Source organism: Habropoda laboriosa, unplaced genomic scaffold (assembly GCF_001263275.1).
Source record: "Habropoda laboriosa isolate 0110345459 unplaced genomic scaffold, ASM126327v1 scaffold402, whole genome shotgun sequence".
NCBI lineage: Eukaryota > Metazoa > Arthropoda > Insecta > Hymenoptera > Apidae > Habropoda > Habropoda laboriosa.
The window spans coordinates 48,267-69,506 of record NW_017100544.1 but is presented as its reverse complement, the minus strand read 5'-3'; the positions used below and the strand labels follow the sequence as shown (position 1 = coordinate 69,506).

General features: G+C 27.9%; 3 protein-coding genes across 3 annotated transcripts in view; all 3 read right to left on the bottom strand.

Annotated features, from left to right (window-relative positions):
• Positions 1-93: 93 nt before the first annotated feature.
• On the bottom strand, positions 94-1,604 carry LOC108576585 (protein unc-50 homolog). The gene is made up of 7 exons (XM_017939601.1): positions 1,506-1,604; positions 1,324-1,423; positions 1,101-1,252; positions 842-1,028; positions 569-702; positions 364-465; positions 94-230 (listed from the first exon to the last, which is right to left on the bottom strand). Exons 2-7 carry the CDS (start codon positions 1,413-1,415, stop codon positions 94-96), a joined length of 804 nt encoding a protein of 267 aa, XP_017795090.1. The 5' UTR covers positions 1,416-1,423; positions 1,506-1,604.
• Positions 1,605-10,057: 8,453 nt separating this feature from the next.
• LOC108576588 (la-related protein CG11505) lies at positions 10,058-19,251 on the bottom strand. Its single transcript, XM_017939604.1, has 9 exons — positions 18,944-19,251; positions 17,372-17,738; positions 16,973-17,222; positions 16,551-16,691; positions 15,868-16,092; positions 15,449-15,591; positions 13,726-14,568; positions 10,724-10,925; positions 10,058-10,153 (listed from the first exon to the last, which is right to left on the bottom strand). Exons 1-9 carry the CDS (start codon positions 18,957-18,959, stop codon positions 10,058-10,060), a joined length of 2,283 nt encoding a protein of 760 aa, XP_017795093.1. The 5' UTR covers positions 18,960-19,251.
• An 885-nt stretch (positions 19,252-20,136) lies between these two features.
• LOC108576589 (protein translation factor SUI1 homolog) overlaps positions 20,137-21,240 on the bottom strand; it is a 1,787-nt gene continuing 683 nt past the window's right edge. Inside the window, exon 3 of the mRNA XM_017939605.1 lies at positions 20,137-20,836. Coding sequence (XP_017795094.1) covers positions 20,690-20,836 — 147 coding nt within the window. The 3' untranslated portion in view covers positions 20,137-20,689. The remainder of the gene's footprint in view (positions 20,837-21,240) is intronic.

Genomic DNA, 21,240 nt, shown 5'->3' with positions numbered 1-21,240 from the left:
TGTTAAATTTATTATTAAAATTATTCAAAAAATTAAGTTAAAAATAATTGATTAATTTGAAATAAATTTTTGTAGTAAAATAACAAACTTTATTTAAACAACTCGATAATGATAAAATTCCATAACTAAATGACTAATATTAATACCTGCACACAGTGTCATAATATACATCAGTAATATTATTGGTACGGTTGATAGTATTATGTGTGTCTTATGAAGTATTCCCATACCTGAAATAAGTGTAAAGATTTCATTAATTATTACTTTGCAAACAGTAATTAACAAGTCTTTTTTTATTTTTATTTCTTTTCAATTCTACCCAATGTTATAGTTATTTATGTAATACTCAACTTTTGTACTTACTTGTGTAACCCAAGAATGTTATATAAATATAATAACCAACAGCTATTAACCAAATTGTGTTTCCAATGAATCGTGATGAAAACGTATCATAGTTTATGAGACCTAAAATAATCACACTTGATAAAAAGAGAACTATGTTTAAAATTACATGTAAATTAATAAAACTAAGAGAACATGAGTAAAGGAGGCAAGTAAAAAATCTTACCATTATATAAAAACAGTTCTACAATATGAAGTATAACTAAAGGTGGAAAAAATGCATTTAAATGAATGTCAAATGCATAACCCCATTCTACATCTTGAGTTTTATCAATTCTTAAATAGCGATTTGTTATAAACCTTAAATTAAAACAAGTCCTTTGCTTATTATATTCTGTACATAAATATATTTAAAACAAGATTTATAAAGTTAGTAAAATTTCAAAGTGTATTATACAATGCATATTTTCAATAACAAAAATATATATTTTAAATTTACCAGAATACAGTAGCTACTATTAAACCAGCTGCAAGATAATCAATGAATATCATATAAAATAGTAGCTTTATAAATTGAAAAAATCCTAATCCCAAAACTATAGTAAAACCAATAGAAGATATACACAAACAACACATTAATAATACCAAAAATGCAGGATCATCTCTTGCAAATTGTGATTTTGTTTCTGGAAAAAAAATTAGTTTTTCATAATACTAGTATATTATATAAACATTTTATTATGAACAGAAGAACTTACGTTTTCTACTTTGAAAATTTCTATATACTTTTTGTGGTGATGTGAATAAAAATATCATTTGCCATAAAGCAAATTCAAAATCCATTTGTTCAAATTTTAATAATTTTCTTAGATATTTGTAACATTTTGTTGCTGCACCCATACAATCCTGTCTAAATTATATGTACATACATTTTAATAAAACTAGCTATGAAATGTTATAATTGAAAATATGATTTGATACCTGCAAGTTGCAGGCATCGGTAAATTTGTGCTTGATTCAGTTGGACCAGGTGAATTACACCTACTTACTGGTGGTGATGTAGAATATTTCATTCTGCAACCTATTTAACATAAACGAATTGTTTTATAAATTTTAAACATATAAAAGTTATAAGACAAGCATAAATTTTTAGTTTCCTGCACCTTATAAAAAAATTAATCTTGCTTCTAAAATATAATAATTGTATGTCGATTCTTTACTATAGTTACTAGTAACATTTATTTATTATTTTTTTAACTATAATAAAGAGTTTATTATCAATCACACTTATAGGTTATGTTTATGAACACTAAATTATAAAAAATACAGCATATTACTGTTTTTTTCAACTATTTATTAAATGAATATTGTGAAATAGTTATTTCTATTAACAATAGTCAGAAGAATATGTATAAAACATCACTTTGTACTTCAAAGTCAAGATCATTTAAATCGTAACAGCTATTGGTCCGATTTCATTCAATCTGATTCAATTTTATATATTTCACTTCATTACACTGATAAATATATACATACATATACTTCGCTATTCATTTATACTACGTTCAAACAGACTATTAGTTTTATATAAAATTATGTTTTTAAAAACAAAAAATACATATGAATGAAAAGAATATTTGTATATTTTAATGCATTTACTTGTTCGATTTCGATATAAGTAGTAATTTGTATTTATTTTACAACTCCAAGTGAAACTATTCAGCTATTTAAACTATTTGATAATTCTTAACATAGATATGTACTTAGCATCAAACTGCTTCAACTCACTATATTTTTAAACTTTAACTATTGTTTCTCGAAAATTGTTAATTGTTCTATAGTACATTTTTTTATTTTTCATTCCAAGTAAATAAATTCAGAAGGGAAAAGATGTAAAAATATTATTCTTAATGTGTCTAATTATAGGAAAGCAATGTAGTTATTAAAAGTTAATTTATTTAAATTTCTATTACTAGTAAATTTATATAACTTATACGTTAATATCCTGTATCTATTAATAAATTAAATTAGAGAAAATGAAATTTAAAATATTAAGTAATAAAAAAATGTAAATGTTGACTTTTTAAAGTTTGGTACATTTATTTATTTATTTACTCATTTATTGTGTATTTATATTATGTACAAAGTAGTCTCTAACCACATAATGGACGCAACAAATGAACCTGTTATGTACAAATATATGATTACAGATACATCAAAAATGTTCACACATCAAACATAAAAGTATGCATGTAATTGAATTTCGTCTTATACGCTGCGCCATGAATTAATATGTATAACTAATACATATATGTAAACCATCGTATCAATACCGAAATTTATAAAAATATGCGTGTACTTTTAAAAATTATGCACTTTAAATAAAGCACACTAATGCTAAATTATATATGTATGTAAGTATATATGTATACGTAAATACGCGTAATTAAAATTTGGCTTACTCTATGTATTCATATTTACATATAATAAGCCAACGTTCAATTAGGTTTTATATTTTTTAATATTCTTTGTTTCAATCGGCAGGGAATACAAGAGCTTTTCGATAGATTATTTTATATCGTGCGAACTCCTTCACGTCAAAATTGGAAGATATTGATAGATACAAAAGGATCAATTGATTTTCACATACATATGAATATATGTAAAAAGGCACTGAACGTACAACGAGTTCGTCCGCAATACATATGATGGTATTACAACGTATTACATTTATTACAGGAGCAACAATGTAATTAAAGAAAATTGATTTCTTGGCTTTTATTAATTAAAAAGCATAACGAAATACTGGTATTTTAATTATAATATCATAAATGTCAATGCTCGATACAGATTAATAATCGACGAAAAATACCATCATTTACCACAGTTCACAAATTATATAGAAATCATTTTTAAATCTACTATAACATATTAAAGTAAAAATTTATTAATTTAATTACACAATCAATATATTATTAAAAAGTCATTGAAGTTATATTTAAGAACGTTTATATTTCTATAAGCGATGTTGTAAATAGTTTGGACCCAAATATATAAATTGTTTTTTATAGCGATAAAGTATATAGCACATATGTAAAGTTCTGGCTTCTGGTAAATCATGTCACATTTTACACGATTTATTTGCAATATTACTTTTATGTTTAAAAGACAAGCTTCGTGTACACACATTATGTAAGTTATGACACTGTTAAAGTGCATAGAGTACTGTAGGTAGATAATTCTCAAACAATAAATAACGTATTTGATTATTTAAGAGACAATCGCCGTTTGCATTCCGTATTATTAAATTCTAACGTTTACAAGATTTAACTTGATCATTTTGATCAATGTACTTCTATTTAATGTCATGTGTAACATGACTTGCTTTAATTTTGTAACTTAAGCATGATAAATTACATTTATTTTGATGTTTTCTGTTTAAATTTGAATGATCTAAATTAATATAGTATAATTTAAACTATAAATTTACATATACATACAGGGTGAGTCACCTAAGATTAAAACCTAAAATATCTTCGAAACTGTCAATTGTACCGAAAAATGTTTCAGACAAAAGTTGAATGGTGTCAAAGGGGGCATAATTTGATGTGATTAGTTTTTTCTTAGGTGGACGATACAGTAGATATTAAAGTCATTTTTTTTTTTTTTAATGAAATCATATTTTTTATTGCATTAATTCATTCAGCTCGTCACTCCCTACAAAAAAGACAATCTTCGACATTCTAATGTTACAATTCATTAAATTCTGTTGGTAAACACGCGCATTATTGTCTGAAGGTCAATATATTATAATCACATATAAAATGGTATAGATTAATTCGACTTATTATCTTCTATTATAACGTGTCATTAAGAAAAACGTACATGCAAGTAGGTGTATCAATACCGCTTCGTAATGTTGAAATTAAAATATCTCCTAAACTAATGGTTTTTTGATTTAAATAGCTTAACAATTTTTTATAGAGTACAACGAGCTGAATCGATTAATGAATTAAAAAATATACGATTCTATTTAAAAGAACAAATTCATATCTCCTCTACGCGCCAATCTAAGAAAAAAAACTAATCACATCAAATTATGCCCCCCTTGACACCATTCACCTATTGTCTGAAACATTTTTCAGTATAATCGACCATTTCGAAGATATTTCAGGTTCTAGTCTTAAGTCAATTACCATGTATATACATATGTTACAATGTACGATAATAAATATTTAATAATTTAATATTAATAATATTTTCACATGTAGACTTCCTTGTAATGCAAGTCATATTCTGTAAGAGAAGAATAAAATATTTATGAGCTGTTAAAAATAAGTTAGTACAATATTTTTTGCATATACTTTCTGAAAATTTGTTACTTAAATTTTTTTAGACATTGTAGTCCAGTGCCCACTATGATAAACAAGTCTTATTTACAAATTATAACTTTCTATCATGCATACCATGATGTTAGTTAATGCATTGCATATATTATGCACAAGAAACGCAGTATTACAACAAACGAAGATTGAATCAGGATCATCAAATTAATTTATAAATATAGGAAATAAAGCATTTGTCACTGCTTTAATATGTACATATATCATGATGTGTTCTTATACATCAATAATTTCAAATACTAGATGTTAAGTCATTATGTTATTTCATTTGTATTTAATTATAATTTACTCTATATTTGTCTACAAAAATGGTCAATGTAGCAGTTACAAATGTTTTAAGAAAATTGTAGTCGCATCATTGTGTTATTGTTTCTGTACACTTTATAGTTTGCTTGAAATCGTTAGAAACGTCAGTAAGAACTAACCCATTAACGCAGTACATGAGCGATAAGAAATGCAGCATTTTTTTAAATTTTTAACTTAAATCATTTTAATGTAATATATTCACCACAATATATATAACTTAAAGTACCTTCTACTTAAATACATAGATGTGTGTAGAACAAACTCATACATCTTCCAGAATGGTCACAAGTTTTGTAAAATATTTTAATGTATGTCTGATGTTGTCTATTAATTTTGCTCGTTTAAATTAAAATTAAAACTTAAATCTTAGAAAAGATACAGTTTACTAATTTTTGTTAATATTTTGTAATCTGTTTGCAGAACATTACTTTTATAATATTAGAAAACCAAATACAAATGAATAAATACTACAAAATACGTAGACATTTTTTACACATTAGGAATTACATGTTAGAACGAAATGGTAAGCTTCCAGTAGTTATATTCTATATTCTACTATAAACATACCTTCCTAAATAATGAAAACGAAAACCTAGTAATTGACATTAATTTCTATCGATAATGTACAAATATAAATGTAAGATAGTAAGGGAAGACAATAAAATTTTAAATCATTACACAGTATAATTGTATATCACCAATCGTTACTAACATCAATTTCGCAAATAATTAAAAAATTTTGTTTTTTTAACTAATATGAACAATAACTCAAACTTATTTCTTGTGGTCTTTTCATATTTCATTATACACCAAGCAAAATATTTACGAAGTTTCGAAATTCATAATATCAATCAGAATAATTAACTATTATTCCCTTAATTTTGAAGTAATATTATTAGTGAGGTAATGTTTGATGTATCTCAATTATTTAATCAATAGATAATATTAAATATGTATAATTTGATTTGATTCTTTGTAATGTACAAAGTCCTCATTTTCAGCTTTATATGTGCAAACAATTGTTACATTTTTTACAGAACAATACTTAAAAGATCTCGCAATTTTAATCGAATCTGCATCTCGTTTAAAGATACTGTCAGTCTCTTATTTTAAAGATATTGGCAGTTTCTTTATGCCCTGAATAAAATTACATGCAAAAATGGTTCTCTTCATATGGTTACAAATATATCAATTACCATAGTATTTACCGGAATACCTCAGTTTTCTCTATTTTATTTGCAAAACTAGGCCATATTTGATCTAAACTGCATCTATACAATCTCTAACAAACAAAAATTAATGTAATGTGAGATTTAAAGTTAAAGTAAAAGTAAAACCAATAACAGTAATTAATGTTTAATTTTGAAATTTGTCACTTTACATAGTAATAAACAAACGTCATAGATCATATTATAATACACAAGTTTTCATAGTAGTTAAAAAATCAGACTTTCTAGGCCTGCAGCCTATGAAACGGAGTACATTATACATTGTATTTCTGTTGGACTTCAATCTAATCACAGTTTATTCTGATGAATGAGTTAACGTAAGTTTATCAGCCACGATTTTGTGACGAGATTATTAAAAAAGAACGGAGTTCTAATATACCTTTTTTTCCGTACATACCAATCACAATTTTTTCCCAGTATATCACCCTTACCCTGGACCATTAGAACCAAGTTAATTTGAAATCATTATACACTTTAATTACATTGTCAGCATAAACTTTCTTTATGACCACTCTTCTTACGTAAAACTTAAAATGTTTTATCTTGTGAACTCGATTTTACAAAATAATTATTTTAAACAAGTGTATAGTTTATTATTTTTGACAGAACAAGCGTGATCATTACGATCCAAGGTATTGGTGCGTCTATTTCTCACTTTGTATTGTACAGGTATATAATATACCAACAGTTTAGCGTTTCTTACATTAAATTCCATACATTTAGTAAAGTCAATGTATAGAGAGGAATCAACTTTCAAATTTTTTTTACATATAATCCGTAGCAATAATTAAAATGAATATTCAAAGCATATACATAATTAGCTATACATAATTTATGGGGTAACGCATAAAGTAAGACAAATCGCTTTAACATTGTTTACGTTTTCTAAAACTCCGTTATCGAGAAATGTTAATGCTTATCCAATTTGTGTGTGTGCGTGTATGTGTCTTTTTCATATTTATATTAATCTTTTTATCAGTAAATTCACGTTAATGTACATTACTCATAAACTAAGCAAATTAATTGACAAATTACTGTACCACTTAATGATTAAGTATTTCTCTTTTAATTATTTTCATTCAATATTAAAGTATTAAAGGTACGTGTAGGATTAAAAAATGTTGATCTTATTTAGATAAAAATACTATGCATATGATATAACATTTACGAAACGATTTATCATTTATATAACTGCAGAAGATAAATATTGTTATTAACTCATACAATTAAAAATTGATATTAATGATTTATTGCATGTTTACTAAAATAGTACATTATATAAGTTTAGAAAAAAAATAGTTTTTTTTGTTTGCTTGTTTGTTAAAATTGCTTCTATTCTTCTTCACATATGCTTAAATTTGCTATATATGTAATTTTTTTTCCATTCATGTTTAATCAAGAGAGAAAAAAATAACAAACAAACAAAGGAAAAACAATACGACATTGCATATCAAATGAAAATGATATTGCGAGATACTAAACTTTGTAATATCCACCGAGTGAATTTACTAATGAAAAGATATTTATGTGTGTATGTTAAATATATCGTACTTGTTTCTCGATGTAATCAATTGTATTACATCAAATTTTAAAGGTATCATCGAGATACAATTAAGATAAGTTGTGCTACAAGACTGAGGCTAAAGCAAAGTGTTTACAGCACCACAATTTAAACTGAAATAATTAATATCTTAATGCATTTACAGTTGACAATAAATTTTTCTGCATATCCAACATTGCGACTAATCATTTCAGATATAAAAAATTAAAAGGCAGTATTATAAATGTAAAGTATAATTATACATGTTGGTAATTGTTTTATAGTTCAGGAGATTGGTTTCCTTTAATATCCATTACTTCAATTTCTGTACGCATATCAGTAACAAATATATCATATGCGTTCTTTGCTATAATGTATAGGTACATGTAATTATATAACATCTAAAGCCAAGCTCCTGTAATATACACAACATTTTGAGGCACTTAAACGTGTGCTCAAAGACCATATTTCTGACAACTCTTATATTACTTGCCAAAGCATAATTCTAAATTGTATGTTATCTCATATAACAGTAATATTAAAAAGAAAAGTCAGTGCCGTAAATAGGTGCCTAAACATGTAACAATTATCTTTTTTTCTTTCATTTAAGTTGAAAATAAAACTAAAATCTATTTAATATTATTTCCAGAATATCAATAACAAGTAGTTTACTATTATTTCTGATTCATTTGGAATAAAATTTTTAAAGCTTCTAGTAGAGACTAGAATGTATTTGAGGCAACATGGAATGTTATATTTTCGAAATACAATAATATTCTAATTTGAATTTTCTCTGTTATATTATTTTCTTTATCTTGTACGTACCGTGTCTTAGAAACTATCGATGATTTCATGAATAAATATACCAAATTTATATTCTTGTCTTATAATATAATGATTATAATATTGTGAGACAAGTAGTTTTTTAAATATGTATTCCCTAATGTTCTTGATAAGTATGATAGATGCTACTTTTATTAATAATAAATTTTATCGTAAAAATATGAATTGTTAAGTATATACGAAAAACATAATAAAGAAAATACAACAAACCAATATCTATCAACCTCTGATTCATGTATAAAGTGATACATCTACAAACAAAAAGTAATTATTTAAGTATGTCCGTCTTGGGTAACTGCTATTACTTATAGAACAATTATACAATGTTTTAATGTTTTCCTTAGTTGTAAACACAATGACAAGATAATGTTTTCCTGGTATGCTCTTATAATAGATTTAAAGACTACGATAGATTTTAATAATTTTTGTTTTTTTTTTGTTTTTGTTTTTTCAGTTAAGAGGATTTAATACACATCATTGTAGGCAATAAAGTGAGACCACGAATAATTTATATCTCACATATAGAGCACTTCTTTGCTTTTCTTTCATTTTGAGTTTTTATATTTTCAATAGAAATTAAAACTCAAATGATACGGTAAATATTTAATTTGTACATTAATTGTTAATATTTTAATGTTATTCATTATAATTGTCATCAATATTCTGGAAAGTATGCAACTCTTGCCTATAAATAATTTAAATGAAATAGAGAAAATGATAAGAAAACAGGAAATATTATTTTTTTCAAATTAAGCATCCTTAATGATTTATCTGCTTTGGAAATAACATTCTGTTTTTTAAATCAGAATTCTGTTTGAGAATAAGTTTCGTTGCACTCTGAACATTCATTAAGCTGTACGCACATAGCAAGGTTTGGCACAAAGATAAACATTTCCCAGTTACGGCCCTGTGCTATGAAAGGGGAGAGGAGAAAGGAATTAAAAGATTAATACCTTAGTTTAACATTTTTACAAGCTAACAAATATGTACCTCCAAAATCACAGAACCAAAGCAATAACAATACTCTTCTACACAATGTATTATCCTGCCAGGAAACATATTTTTTTAAATATGCAGCGAATTAGAGTTTCTTCAAATAATTTTTTTATGATTCATAGTTAATTGATACCACATTCATTGTAGGCGAAGTCACTGTACAATGTAAAAAGTTTTCTTCATACCCACTATATCCAGTGTAGGATAAAAGCAATGGTACATAATCCATATAATCCAGATGAAGAATAACAGCTAAATATTGAAATTCACTGCAGTAGTATCTGCAAAGGTAGTTATTTCACTACATTTTTAATTTCAAATGTTATTTAAATGTGTTCACTTTGTCAAAGGCAATATAAATAATTAATGATATAAAAATTATTTACTCACATATTGATTTACACATTTCCATCCCTTTCATCTGTCTTATGTTTTGTACAAGGTAATTCGCGACAGTGTTGTGCTACTTGGGCATAACTCGGTCTTGTAAGATCCTAGAATTTAAAGTATTTGATTAAATTACCTATAAACATTTCTGTTATTATTAAAAGAAATTTTAATTTTTTAAATAATGGGTTTCATAAAAGATAAATTGAATGAGTACGTAAAAAGAAAAGATCAATGGAACTAAAGATTTTATGAAACTAATTATTAAAACTTTAAGAAATATTAATCTTTATCATTATTAATGTAATCTTAAGTTTTGTTTGGTAACTTCACAAATGAGGCACATATGTTGTATTGTTTATCATTCGTATTACACAAGAAGTTCTTTCACAAATTATGTAAAAAATAAAACAATTAAGTTTATAATAGATTAGTATTTCTTAAAAATATCGTGTGTGTGTGTGTTTAGTATTAATATTAGTCCTAAACATATCTATTATTAAAAAAAAAAATAAAACAATATAATTTCTGAAACAATCTTAATAAAATATTCTTATAATTTACATTTTGTGTTTTCACTATTATTATTTTTAGAGTATGGGAATATATTATTACACTGTCAGTGTTAGAGAAAAAAGTATAATCTACAAATTATTTAAATGAAAGAATGTACTTACTACAGGGAAAGTAGAAGTCACTCCCACTTGTGACTGAGAATTTTGTGAGGCAGTAGGGACATTACATTCACACCTAGATACTTGTTCAGAATCTTCCACTGTGTGTGCATTTGAAACAGCTTCATCCACTCCATTCACCATGTTTGTATCGTCAGTCTTTACAGATCTGTCAGTGGTGCATTTCAATAATAAAGGACTAAACCTGAACGTGCATAAGTATAATAGACATATATTCAGTACATATTAAATAATTACGACTGTGCACCTTAAAATACCATGCACAAATATAGGCCAGCCACTATTATATACATTTCATTCAAAAACACTACATAGTTAAGGGAATGGGTCTTGCAAGATTGCAACACTTATTTAACAAACCAGTATACACATCATTTATTTACTTCCACTGACAATGAATCTATAGTCATTCATTAATAATGAACCATGCTTTTTATTATATAATATAATATAATATAATATAATATAATATAATATAATATAATGTAATGTAATATAATATAATGTAATATAACATAACGTAATATTATAATAGTGGATAATAGTAGTTGTAGTAGTAGTAAAAGTAGTAGTAGTAGTAGTAGTAGTAGTAGTAGTAGTAGTAGTAGTAGTAGTAGTAGTAGTAGTAGTAGTAGTAGTAGTAGTAGTAGTAGTAGTAGTAGTAGTAGTAGTAGTAGTAGTAGTAGTAGCAGTAGTAGTAGTAGTAGTAGTAGTAGTAGTAGTAGTAAAAGTAGTAGTAGTAGTAGTATAGTAGCAGTAGCAGCAGCAGTAGTAGAAGTAGTAGTAATGGTAGTAACAGCAGTAGTAGTAATGATAATAATAATAGAGATAGCAGTAGTAATGGATAGTACTCACAAAGACAATGTCCATAATGATGATGTAATGATAATGGTAATTTTATGATAACAATGATAATAAACACCATAAGAATGATAATGTTAACGATAGTAATAAATAAAGGAAAAGTACCAATATCAATAACATTAGCAGTTGAAAAAGCAGAAGTAATAGCCACAGCAATAGTAGTGATAATGAAGATAGTAACATAACGAATAGCAGTATCAATAATAATCATTGATAACAATGATAACGATAATAACTGTTACGGTAACAGAAAAATAATGATAATGAATAATTATGATAGAAAAGTATGGAAAAAGTGATAAAGATGACACTAATAAGGATAATAATCATTGTAAAAATGGTATTAACATTAATAAGTATACATTTAACAGTAGTCACAGTGCAAAATATGATAACTGCAATAGTAGTTGTATTATCAGTATTAATAGCAGCAATAATAATATTAGCAGTAAAAATGATGATGTTTATAATAAAGATGAAGATGATAAGGTTGATGAAGATAATGATGATGATAATGAAGATGGATATGACAATGACTATGATGATGAAAGTGGTAAAATAATAATAATAAACTCATATATTAAAGAACCCTGAATAATATAATAGTTCATATGTATTCTTCATTTGCCGCAGTAGTACAGGCAAGAAATATAAATTGTGCTACCACAGAGTACTGCATACATTCTTGCATACATACGCATTGCAACATTTTGTCATACGTAATCACCATAAAAGAATGGTAAAACTTCTGACTATCTGGTATCAAATGAATACCTCGATTGTGAGCATTTTATGCTTTAAAATTAAAATTTGCTCTTTCATCGAGTGGAGCACCAGCTCTTACTTGAAAAATGTGTTCTTCAGTGAAAGAACCATACTAGCGAGGCATTCCAAACAATATTAAACAACTTGTCACTCAATGGGAAAAAGATGTAACAATGAATAGAAATAAATGGCAAATTGGAACAACTGAGCACGCCTACAAAATTAACCACCATAGATAGTAAAATAATTCAAGAAAGATACACCTACTTCTTACTGCTCTATATATGAGTATAACATAATTAAGAAAGGGAAAGTTTAACAAATATAGCACAACCAACAATTTTTTTAAAATTATTTACAGGCTATTACGTAGGTACATATATCAATAATAATTAAGACATAATTTCTGAAAAAATTAAAAAAATAGTTGCTTATAATGAATATATTAAAAAAAACTTTACAAATATTACTTAAAATAAGATAGAATGATTGCAAAATATGTTTGATATCTTTTATTAATGAACTAATTAAATTATTGACAAATTAAAAAATAATACATGAACTTGTTATTAACATAATGTAAAATTATCATTTTTCAAAAAATAAAACATATATTTCAGTAATCATTATTTTTACTTGTTTTATCAGAGTAATTAATTTACTATTTTTATACATTTTATATATGAATTAGTAAATAAGCATAAACTTTAACATTATTATAGTACCATACTAAGAGAACATAACATATACTGAAACTAACAAACTACCATGAATAACTACTTTCCCTTTCCTTCTTATATAGGTGATATGAAAATATAGGTGGACTATATAACTTCCACTATAACACATCCACCATACAGAGCATAGCACGCATATAATGCAGCCAACACTATCAAACACAGCTTAGCAATCTTTTCAGGCTCTATATGATTGCTTGTACATAAGTCATTCTGATGTATCTGTGTGCATGTGCGCGCATGTAAATACGTATGTATATATCGGTGTGTATATCTATACATATATACATAGTATATGTAATGTATTATTAAAAGCAATTAAAGAACTTTGTAATTAGAAATGTAATTAAACAACTATTTGCTTTTGCAATAAGAATAGATTATATGTTCTATTACACACATGCACATACACAGATCATGTATGTACATATACATACGTATTTACATATATGTATTTTATACATGTACCGTACATATGAAAATACATATACGTACGTATGTATGCATGTCTGAATATACTCGTGTACGTATGTAATTACGTATAAATTTATATATGTATGTATGTATATGTCTTTATTTGTATGGCTGTATGTATGTATAAGAAGAAAGCACACTCACTTATCAGGAGATGACGGGGGAGTGAGAGTGATGGTGCTGAGAGCGATGTCTGTGGAGTCATTGTTGCTAGCAGAAGCATTAGAGCTCGTATTTGTAGATGCAATGGCAGTAGTTGATGTACTGCCAGAACCAGTTGGAGCTTCTAGCAAACCAGCATGACCACCAGCACTTGACCCTGGACTTGCAGACCTACTGCTGTTACTTGTCGGTTGTTGATGATATTGTTGAGAAGTTCCTGCAGGTTCTTTTTCTTTGACACTTTTCAATTTTGCAGTACCTTTAACTACATCTGAAAGCCTATTCTGCGATTGCGTACAATCTGTACCAACAGTTTCTACTGAAGCATTATAGGATTTTGCAAGATCAGCATCTAGGCCAGGAAGAGGAGGGAAAGCAGAAGCTTCCAAATCGAATTGTACCCCTCGGTTACATTGTGTGTTATTATTACTGGCCGGGGTAGATTCTCTGATTGATGGTAAGGGGCTACTATTAGCCTTTGACAATGACTCTTGGTCTTTGGTCCTACGATGCATACGATGACGCGGGAATTGAACTCCAGAGTCCAGAGTTTGAGCGTCATTTTCTTGGGATCCTTTAGAATGGCTGTTATTATACTGGGACTCTCCAGTTGCTACGGTTGTATGTGGGGAATGGAACTTTGTGCCGGTCTGATAGGAAGAAGTTGGTTTCACCGTAGGCAAGCTCGAAGTAAAAGTAGGAACAGTTGCTCCTAAAGGTATCGGTGCTCCACTTATAGGCGGATGTGAAGTCCGTCCCATTGGCACCATGTTGCCTCCACCATCCATCAAGCCTGGTCTTTCAGGCCCATTTCTTTGCTTATTTCTATACCACATATAAATGAATACATATACTTATACAAATGAAGAAAATACATTTTAAGAAAGTTATGAAATATAATAAATTATAATCAGAAAAAACTACTGCTTATATTGCTCAGAAGTTAAATTATTTTTGTAAAACGTTATTCAAGAGAAAATACTACGGTATAATTTAATATATCAAACATAATTTCATTTTGCATTAAAGGAATATACAGGGTGTCATCGATCTGATGGTACAAACCGAAAGGAGGTGAATCTACATGAAAAAATAAGTCGAAAAAAAAAAAAGAATAATGATTTTTTGTTTAAGGTTTCGTTTTCGAGTAAATCAGTGTTGAAGACTCGTACATTTTTGTTGAAGTGTACTACACTTTCATATGATCTTAACTATGTGTTTATGTCTGAAAGATGATATGATTGTGCTGTTCCAATTACCGTTCCGATTTCTAACATTGGGTACTAAGGGATAAATATTGAAATAAAACGATAACGATCATAGATGCGTTGCCGGCACACGTACCCAACGCGAGTATCATATCAACGTATTCTCTGTTACTGTATGTCGACATATCGACAGAACGATACAAACTAGAAGTTTGACACGAAAATAGCAACAAGTCACGACATTGATGAAGTTCATGTATACAGACACAACAAAACTAGTTTATAGTGTAGCTAAGTGTACAACGAATCTTCAACACCGATTTACTCGAAAACGAAGCCTTAAACGAAAAAACATTATTCTTTCTTTTCGACTTACTTTTTCATGTTGATTCTGCACCTTGCAGCTTGTACCACGAGATCGGTGGCACCCTGTATATGTAAAAATTTAATACATATTTCTACGTCATTGAAAATAAGTATCAATGTTAACAATATACCTGTGACGGGCATTGTATCTTGTATTATGTGGTTTAAATGTACTATGTGGTGTAATACCATTCATGAAAACACCTGACATATCGAAATAAGCAGGACTCGCATGTCCCCAAGGCATCATTCCAGGAGGATAGAATGGTTGATGCTATAAGCAGTATATAAAATTATTGAATCTTAAATGTCTAAAAAATATTATGTAGTTAAATATGCAAATATTTCATTAATTATCACACACCATATAATGACTTAATAAAAATAATATTAAAGTTAAAACAAAATATTTATGTATAGTCATACAAAAGAAAGTACACTGAATATATCAGATTTTATAAATAGTAAACGTATTTAAAAGTAACATGAATCTAATTATATACAAACTAGATATATCAATTGGATTCCTCATAAAATATTATGTACTTACGTATACATGAACTTGGTTGGCATATGGCGGCATAGTAGTCTGTGGCATAGTAGTACCATTTGTATAAAGGAAGCGTTGCTGTCCAGCTGTATAGCTATTTGGATCATAAACAGGTGGTGGTGGTGGTGTTCTGTAACCATTTTTAATACCACCCACACTAGCAACTGCTGGGATTGGTAGCCTATTCATTGGTTTAGCTTTGATTCTAGCCATTATTGGTTTCCCCTAAATTATAAATAATAAGTATTAACACTAAATAATACAAAACAAAAGAACTTTAAATTTAACTTACTTATTATATTTATAATTTATTTGATTTATGCTATACAAATAAATTACATTGCATACGAAACTTATACTATTCTAATAAACAATTAATATAAACAAATAATAATTAGTAATTTAATATTTCAAAGTGAAACTTCTTTTATTTTTTATGTACATTTCAATATATTTTCAACGCTTTATACTAATACAAAAAGAAAATACCAAGTATTTCCTTCTTATAATATAAAAGCATAACTATATAACTAATCACATAAGAAATATATTAAATATTTTTACTTAAAACAACATATGATAAACAAGATAATGGATATATACAACGTATTTTAAGGTTTTCAAAATTCTTTCTAATATACAAATAAAAACCAAAAATCTACTTTTTTTTTATTAAATATTACCTGAAATTCCCTAACTTCTTCACGTAAAAACCTGTAGGCCTTTTGAGCATCTTCATCAGATTCAAAAGTCACATACCAAGAACTATTATGGGCAAATTCACATGAAATAAACCTTGGACATCCTTCTCCAGAAAATAAATTCTGTAACCAAAAGTCTTATCTTGTTACTGCTGAATGAGTAGAAAAGATACTAATGGAACATAAAGAAATCAGATTATTATAAATGAAATAATAATTTGTTTCACATAAAAATATTATATCATGACTATAATTATCGTATAATATATTTAAAGTATATCTATGCCAAAGTATATCAAAGTATAACTACAATAAAGTATTTGCTAATTCTAATTTAGTTATATATTATTCATTTTATAAACACACACTACATAACAAACAAAATGTATTAGTATCTTTTTCACCTTCACATCTTCCAATGGCGTACTATCTGGTATTTCACGAAGAATTACAATGCATCGTTTGTGATTAGGTCTTACTTTCTGCCCTTCTTCATCAACTTGGACATTTGGAGATTCCCTTAAAACCTCTGTTATAAGTTTTATATCTTTTGTTAATTTTTTTACTTGGTTAAAATTTGCTACTGTCCATATTGGTACATATTGATCATTATCCATTTGCGATAATAAGTATGTATCATTAGCTAAGTTTTCTCTATGAAAAAAGAAAATTTGGTAAGTAATTCTATACCATAACAAAAATTTTTATTTATTACAAAATAACTTGTAAACATAATAAATAATATGTTGATAAGTTAATATTAGTACAATGCATATAATGTTAACATTAAATTAAAATTTTACCTGGAGAAATAATATTCAAGTTGCGAAGAGAGCATCTGTTTAAGTTGTTCCAAAGGTATACCAGGGACAGACAAATCACCCATTGGAGCAGGTTGATTTGGCACATCACCTAAAGGAGCAATATCCATTGGACCATAACCTGCTGCACCCCCTATACCTATAGCATGCTGCGGTGAAGGCTCTAGATTACCAACACCCGCCTCCAATATCAATTCATTTCCACTTGGAACACCGTTCATGACGTTATATTCCAGATTGGATGCAGTACTTCCAATTGCACCCCCAACAGAACCCAAAGGTTCAGGGGTGGCTGGATATACCGCCCCTGGTGGGAGCTTCCCAATGTCCCCATTCATGTACACGTACCCTATGAAAAATACAATGTGTTTAAGAATAAAAAAATGTATCACATAACTTACAAAAATAGCTAACGCCTAATTTGTAACATACTTACATATTGCAACATGTAATATGTAACTTTACAAAATTATTAATTTTAATTTCAGAAATGTTTACTTTAAATTACATTTTAGCAGAGTGAATAAAAGATAATATGTTCATAACAACCACATTAAAATATTTCACTAATGTAATAACTCATACCTTTATATTTAAAAATTAACTGATATAGTATTTATTTATATTTTTAAGTATATGCCTATTAATTTATTTTGCAATCATATAATATAATTATAGTAATCCTCGATTTTTTTAATGCAATTTTGAATAGTTTTTATAAACCACACTAACACAAAATATAAAATCAAAATCTCAACTGTTAAACAATTTTGTTATAGAAATACTTTCCACAAACGTGAAAAGTATGTAATGTGCACAATATACCAGTCTGATGTAATACATTTGTAGCACCTATATATACTCATACACATATGCATGAACCCGTACGTCGTGTCTCAAGTGTGTATGTTCGCACATATGATGCGCGCGTGCGTGCTTATGTTCAATAGCACATAGTACGTGTGTACAATATGCACATGTGTACGTGTACGTGCGCGCGCGCGCGCGGGCGTGTATATGCGTGCTCAAATGCATATATGTACGCGTATTCAAATTATACAATTTATTTACATGAAATCTCTATGAACCGTAAAGAAACAATAAATATAAAAATAGAGATTACAGATTTTCAAAATTCTTGTAAAATAGCTGTTTTTGAGTAATAATTTTCTAATTTAACATATAAAACATGAAACAGCAAGGAAGAACTTTTAAATAGTAATGGAAAATGAAATGTTTCACTGATTCTGCTGAAAGTTAAAATTGAATGTTGATCGTACAAACCGTGCCACATGCTAAGATTTGTTCTTGTTCAGTATCAATGTGCAATCGTCAAGCATTCACACTTAAACGTCACATTGTATCCTTCTGATATAGTTCTTTGGGAAAGGTTACGACATGAAAAATAAAAATTTTGAAAAGGCAAGATATGCAATATGTTGGATGCGATTAGCCAAATATAGAGCGAGACGTTGGCCGGGCCAACACGTTCACGCACGCAGATATGGTGACAACCACTTGGACAGTACACTTATGCGTATCGTATATCGTTACCGAAATCACCATTCATCCCGAAACAATCCCGGATTCCATGTGCCTTTATCAATAGGTGTTCTCGGCAGCTTCGTTTACTGGCTCGTTCTTCGGGTGTAAGTACCGTGAGCGCACACGGTTGTGCGCAAAAAACGCAACTTTATTCCTCGTTCTCAAGCTATGAATAGTTAGCCATAAGCATCTGCCCTCAATCCTCTACATCATTTGGATCAATGTGAGTCGCACCGTTTTAGAATTTTATAAAATTCTTACCGAGAAGATGAATCAACTCAACACAATTTCTCAAGGAAACTACAAAATGGCCGACACAGAAAGGCACATGCCGTAGCTTAGTGCATTGTGGGTCGTAAGTATGTAGCCCGACTATAGTGACATCTGATGGTTAAATTGTCATAACTCGAATCCGGTAAATTCAAATCTTCAAAAATATGTAAGGATTATCTTATTTCATTCAGCCAAAATTAATTGGTATTAATATTACGTCACATATTTATATATAGTAATTATAATTTGTTAAGTAATTCTAATAACCCCACTTTTCAATTGTAATAATTAACCAAACATAGATATTAAACTTAACCTAAACTCAATATAAAATTATAATACTCATTAACGTGCGCATTTAATCAAAAAAAGAACTATGTATGAAAATACAGATGCCCATACGTATGTAAAAATGTAAACTTCAATTTTTATATCTTAATGATTGCCTAAATCATTAATTTTCTTAGGACATAAACAAATTACTAACTTTTTAATCACTCATAAAATATTTAACTACTGAATGCAAAAACGATAATTAAATACCATTATATTTATAATTAAAATCAATTTTTTAGTATTTAAAATTATTGTTAGTAGTTTTATCTTAAGTGCCTTTAAACATTTAATAAAATTATTCAAATTTTATTGAAATTATTTCAGGAATTTCATTTCGTTTCTAATTTAAATGTTAAAGTATGCACTTTTTACTATGTATTTTTCCTTCCATAATTAAGACAATACTGTGCTACTTTATCCTAAACATTACATGTAGAAAAGGAAGTAGAAAAAAGTCAATATAGTGGTGAATTACCATTTATTTAGAACAGCCACATTTTTATCGAAAACAATTGATTTCATGTTGTCAATACTGTTTCAGAAAAGGAAAAAATTGGCAATTCTCCTTCAAAATAAATCCATTACAATAAAAAGATGATCCTTTCAATAAATAATACAATCAATGTGGAATCGAAGGCACAAAACTTGGAAATGACAATGTAAAATAAGGCCTGTTACCTTACTGTATAAACAAAATGAAGCATTCAGCATTACACACAATAAGCCAATCTGGGGCCTAAAATAAATCTTTTTGATTTTTCTCTCTGAACACGTCTATAGCGCCGAGATACATACTACCTAATCCCAAAGAGAAGAGCCATTCGTTACTATTTGTATCTATCCCTTGTATATGTATTTTTTCAAATTACTAATTAGTTATTGCTACTACTTTAAAATGTGATGAGTTTAGTGGATTACCTAACATAAGGCTGTAAAATATTGCTTCCTACAATCTTACAAATGTCTGATTAGAATATTGTGCCTATATCGTTACTGTTATATATTTTTTATTGAAATATATATGTGTATATAATAGGATATCTCACGATGTATCAATAAGTATTAGTGACTGATACAGATAATTTAAGATGATAAGGTGTTGATGAAGGTGGAGTGTTCTTAGATAGCGGCATAGGTGTTCGTTGGTCAAAAACCATGGACTTTGAGTTGGTCAGGTTTGGCCAGACCTGACTTTGTTAGCCACTGGCATATATTTTCTCGCTGGTCCCCCTGCAGCTGCAACACCTCCCCGTACTCCGGGTGCTCGATTACTGTCCCATTGCAGGCGAACTCCTAAAGACAGCAATTTTATTTTGGAAGTCTTTTCATACCATTCTATATATTTTGAATTATTCTGTTATAATTATTCTTTAAATAAATGTAGAAAATGTAACTGATTTAAATATTATCTGAACATGACACTTTATCTGTAAATAAATTCGCATTTTATTATATATGTATATATATATACTTATATTGTAATTAAATATTACAGTAAAAATAAAACAAAATTTTTAATTGCACACACATAATGCATGCATAATTTGAAAGTATTTGTAACTGCTCTGAAGAAACAATTAACATTTTTAAATACTATTGATTAACTACTTCAATAAATAATCACATGCCAAAAATGTATAATTAAAATATATGAATCATAAGATTGTAGCATATACCTGTAAGGTGTTAAATATTTT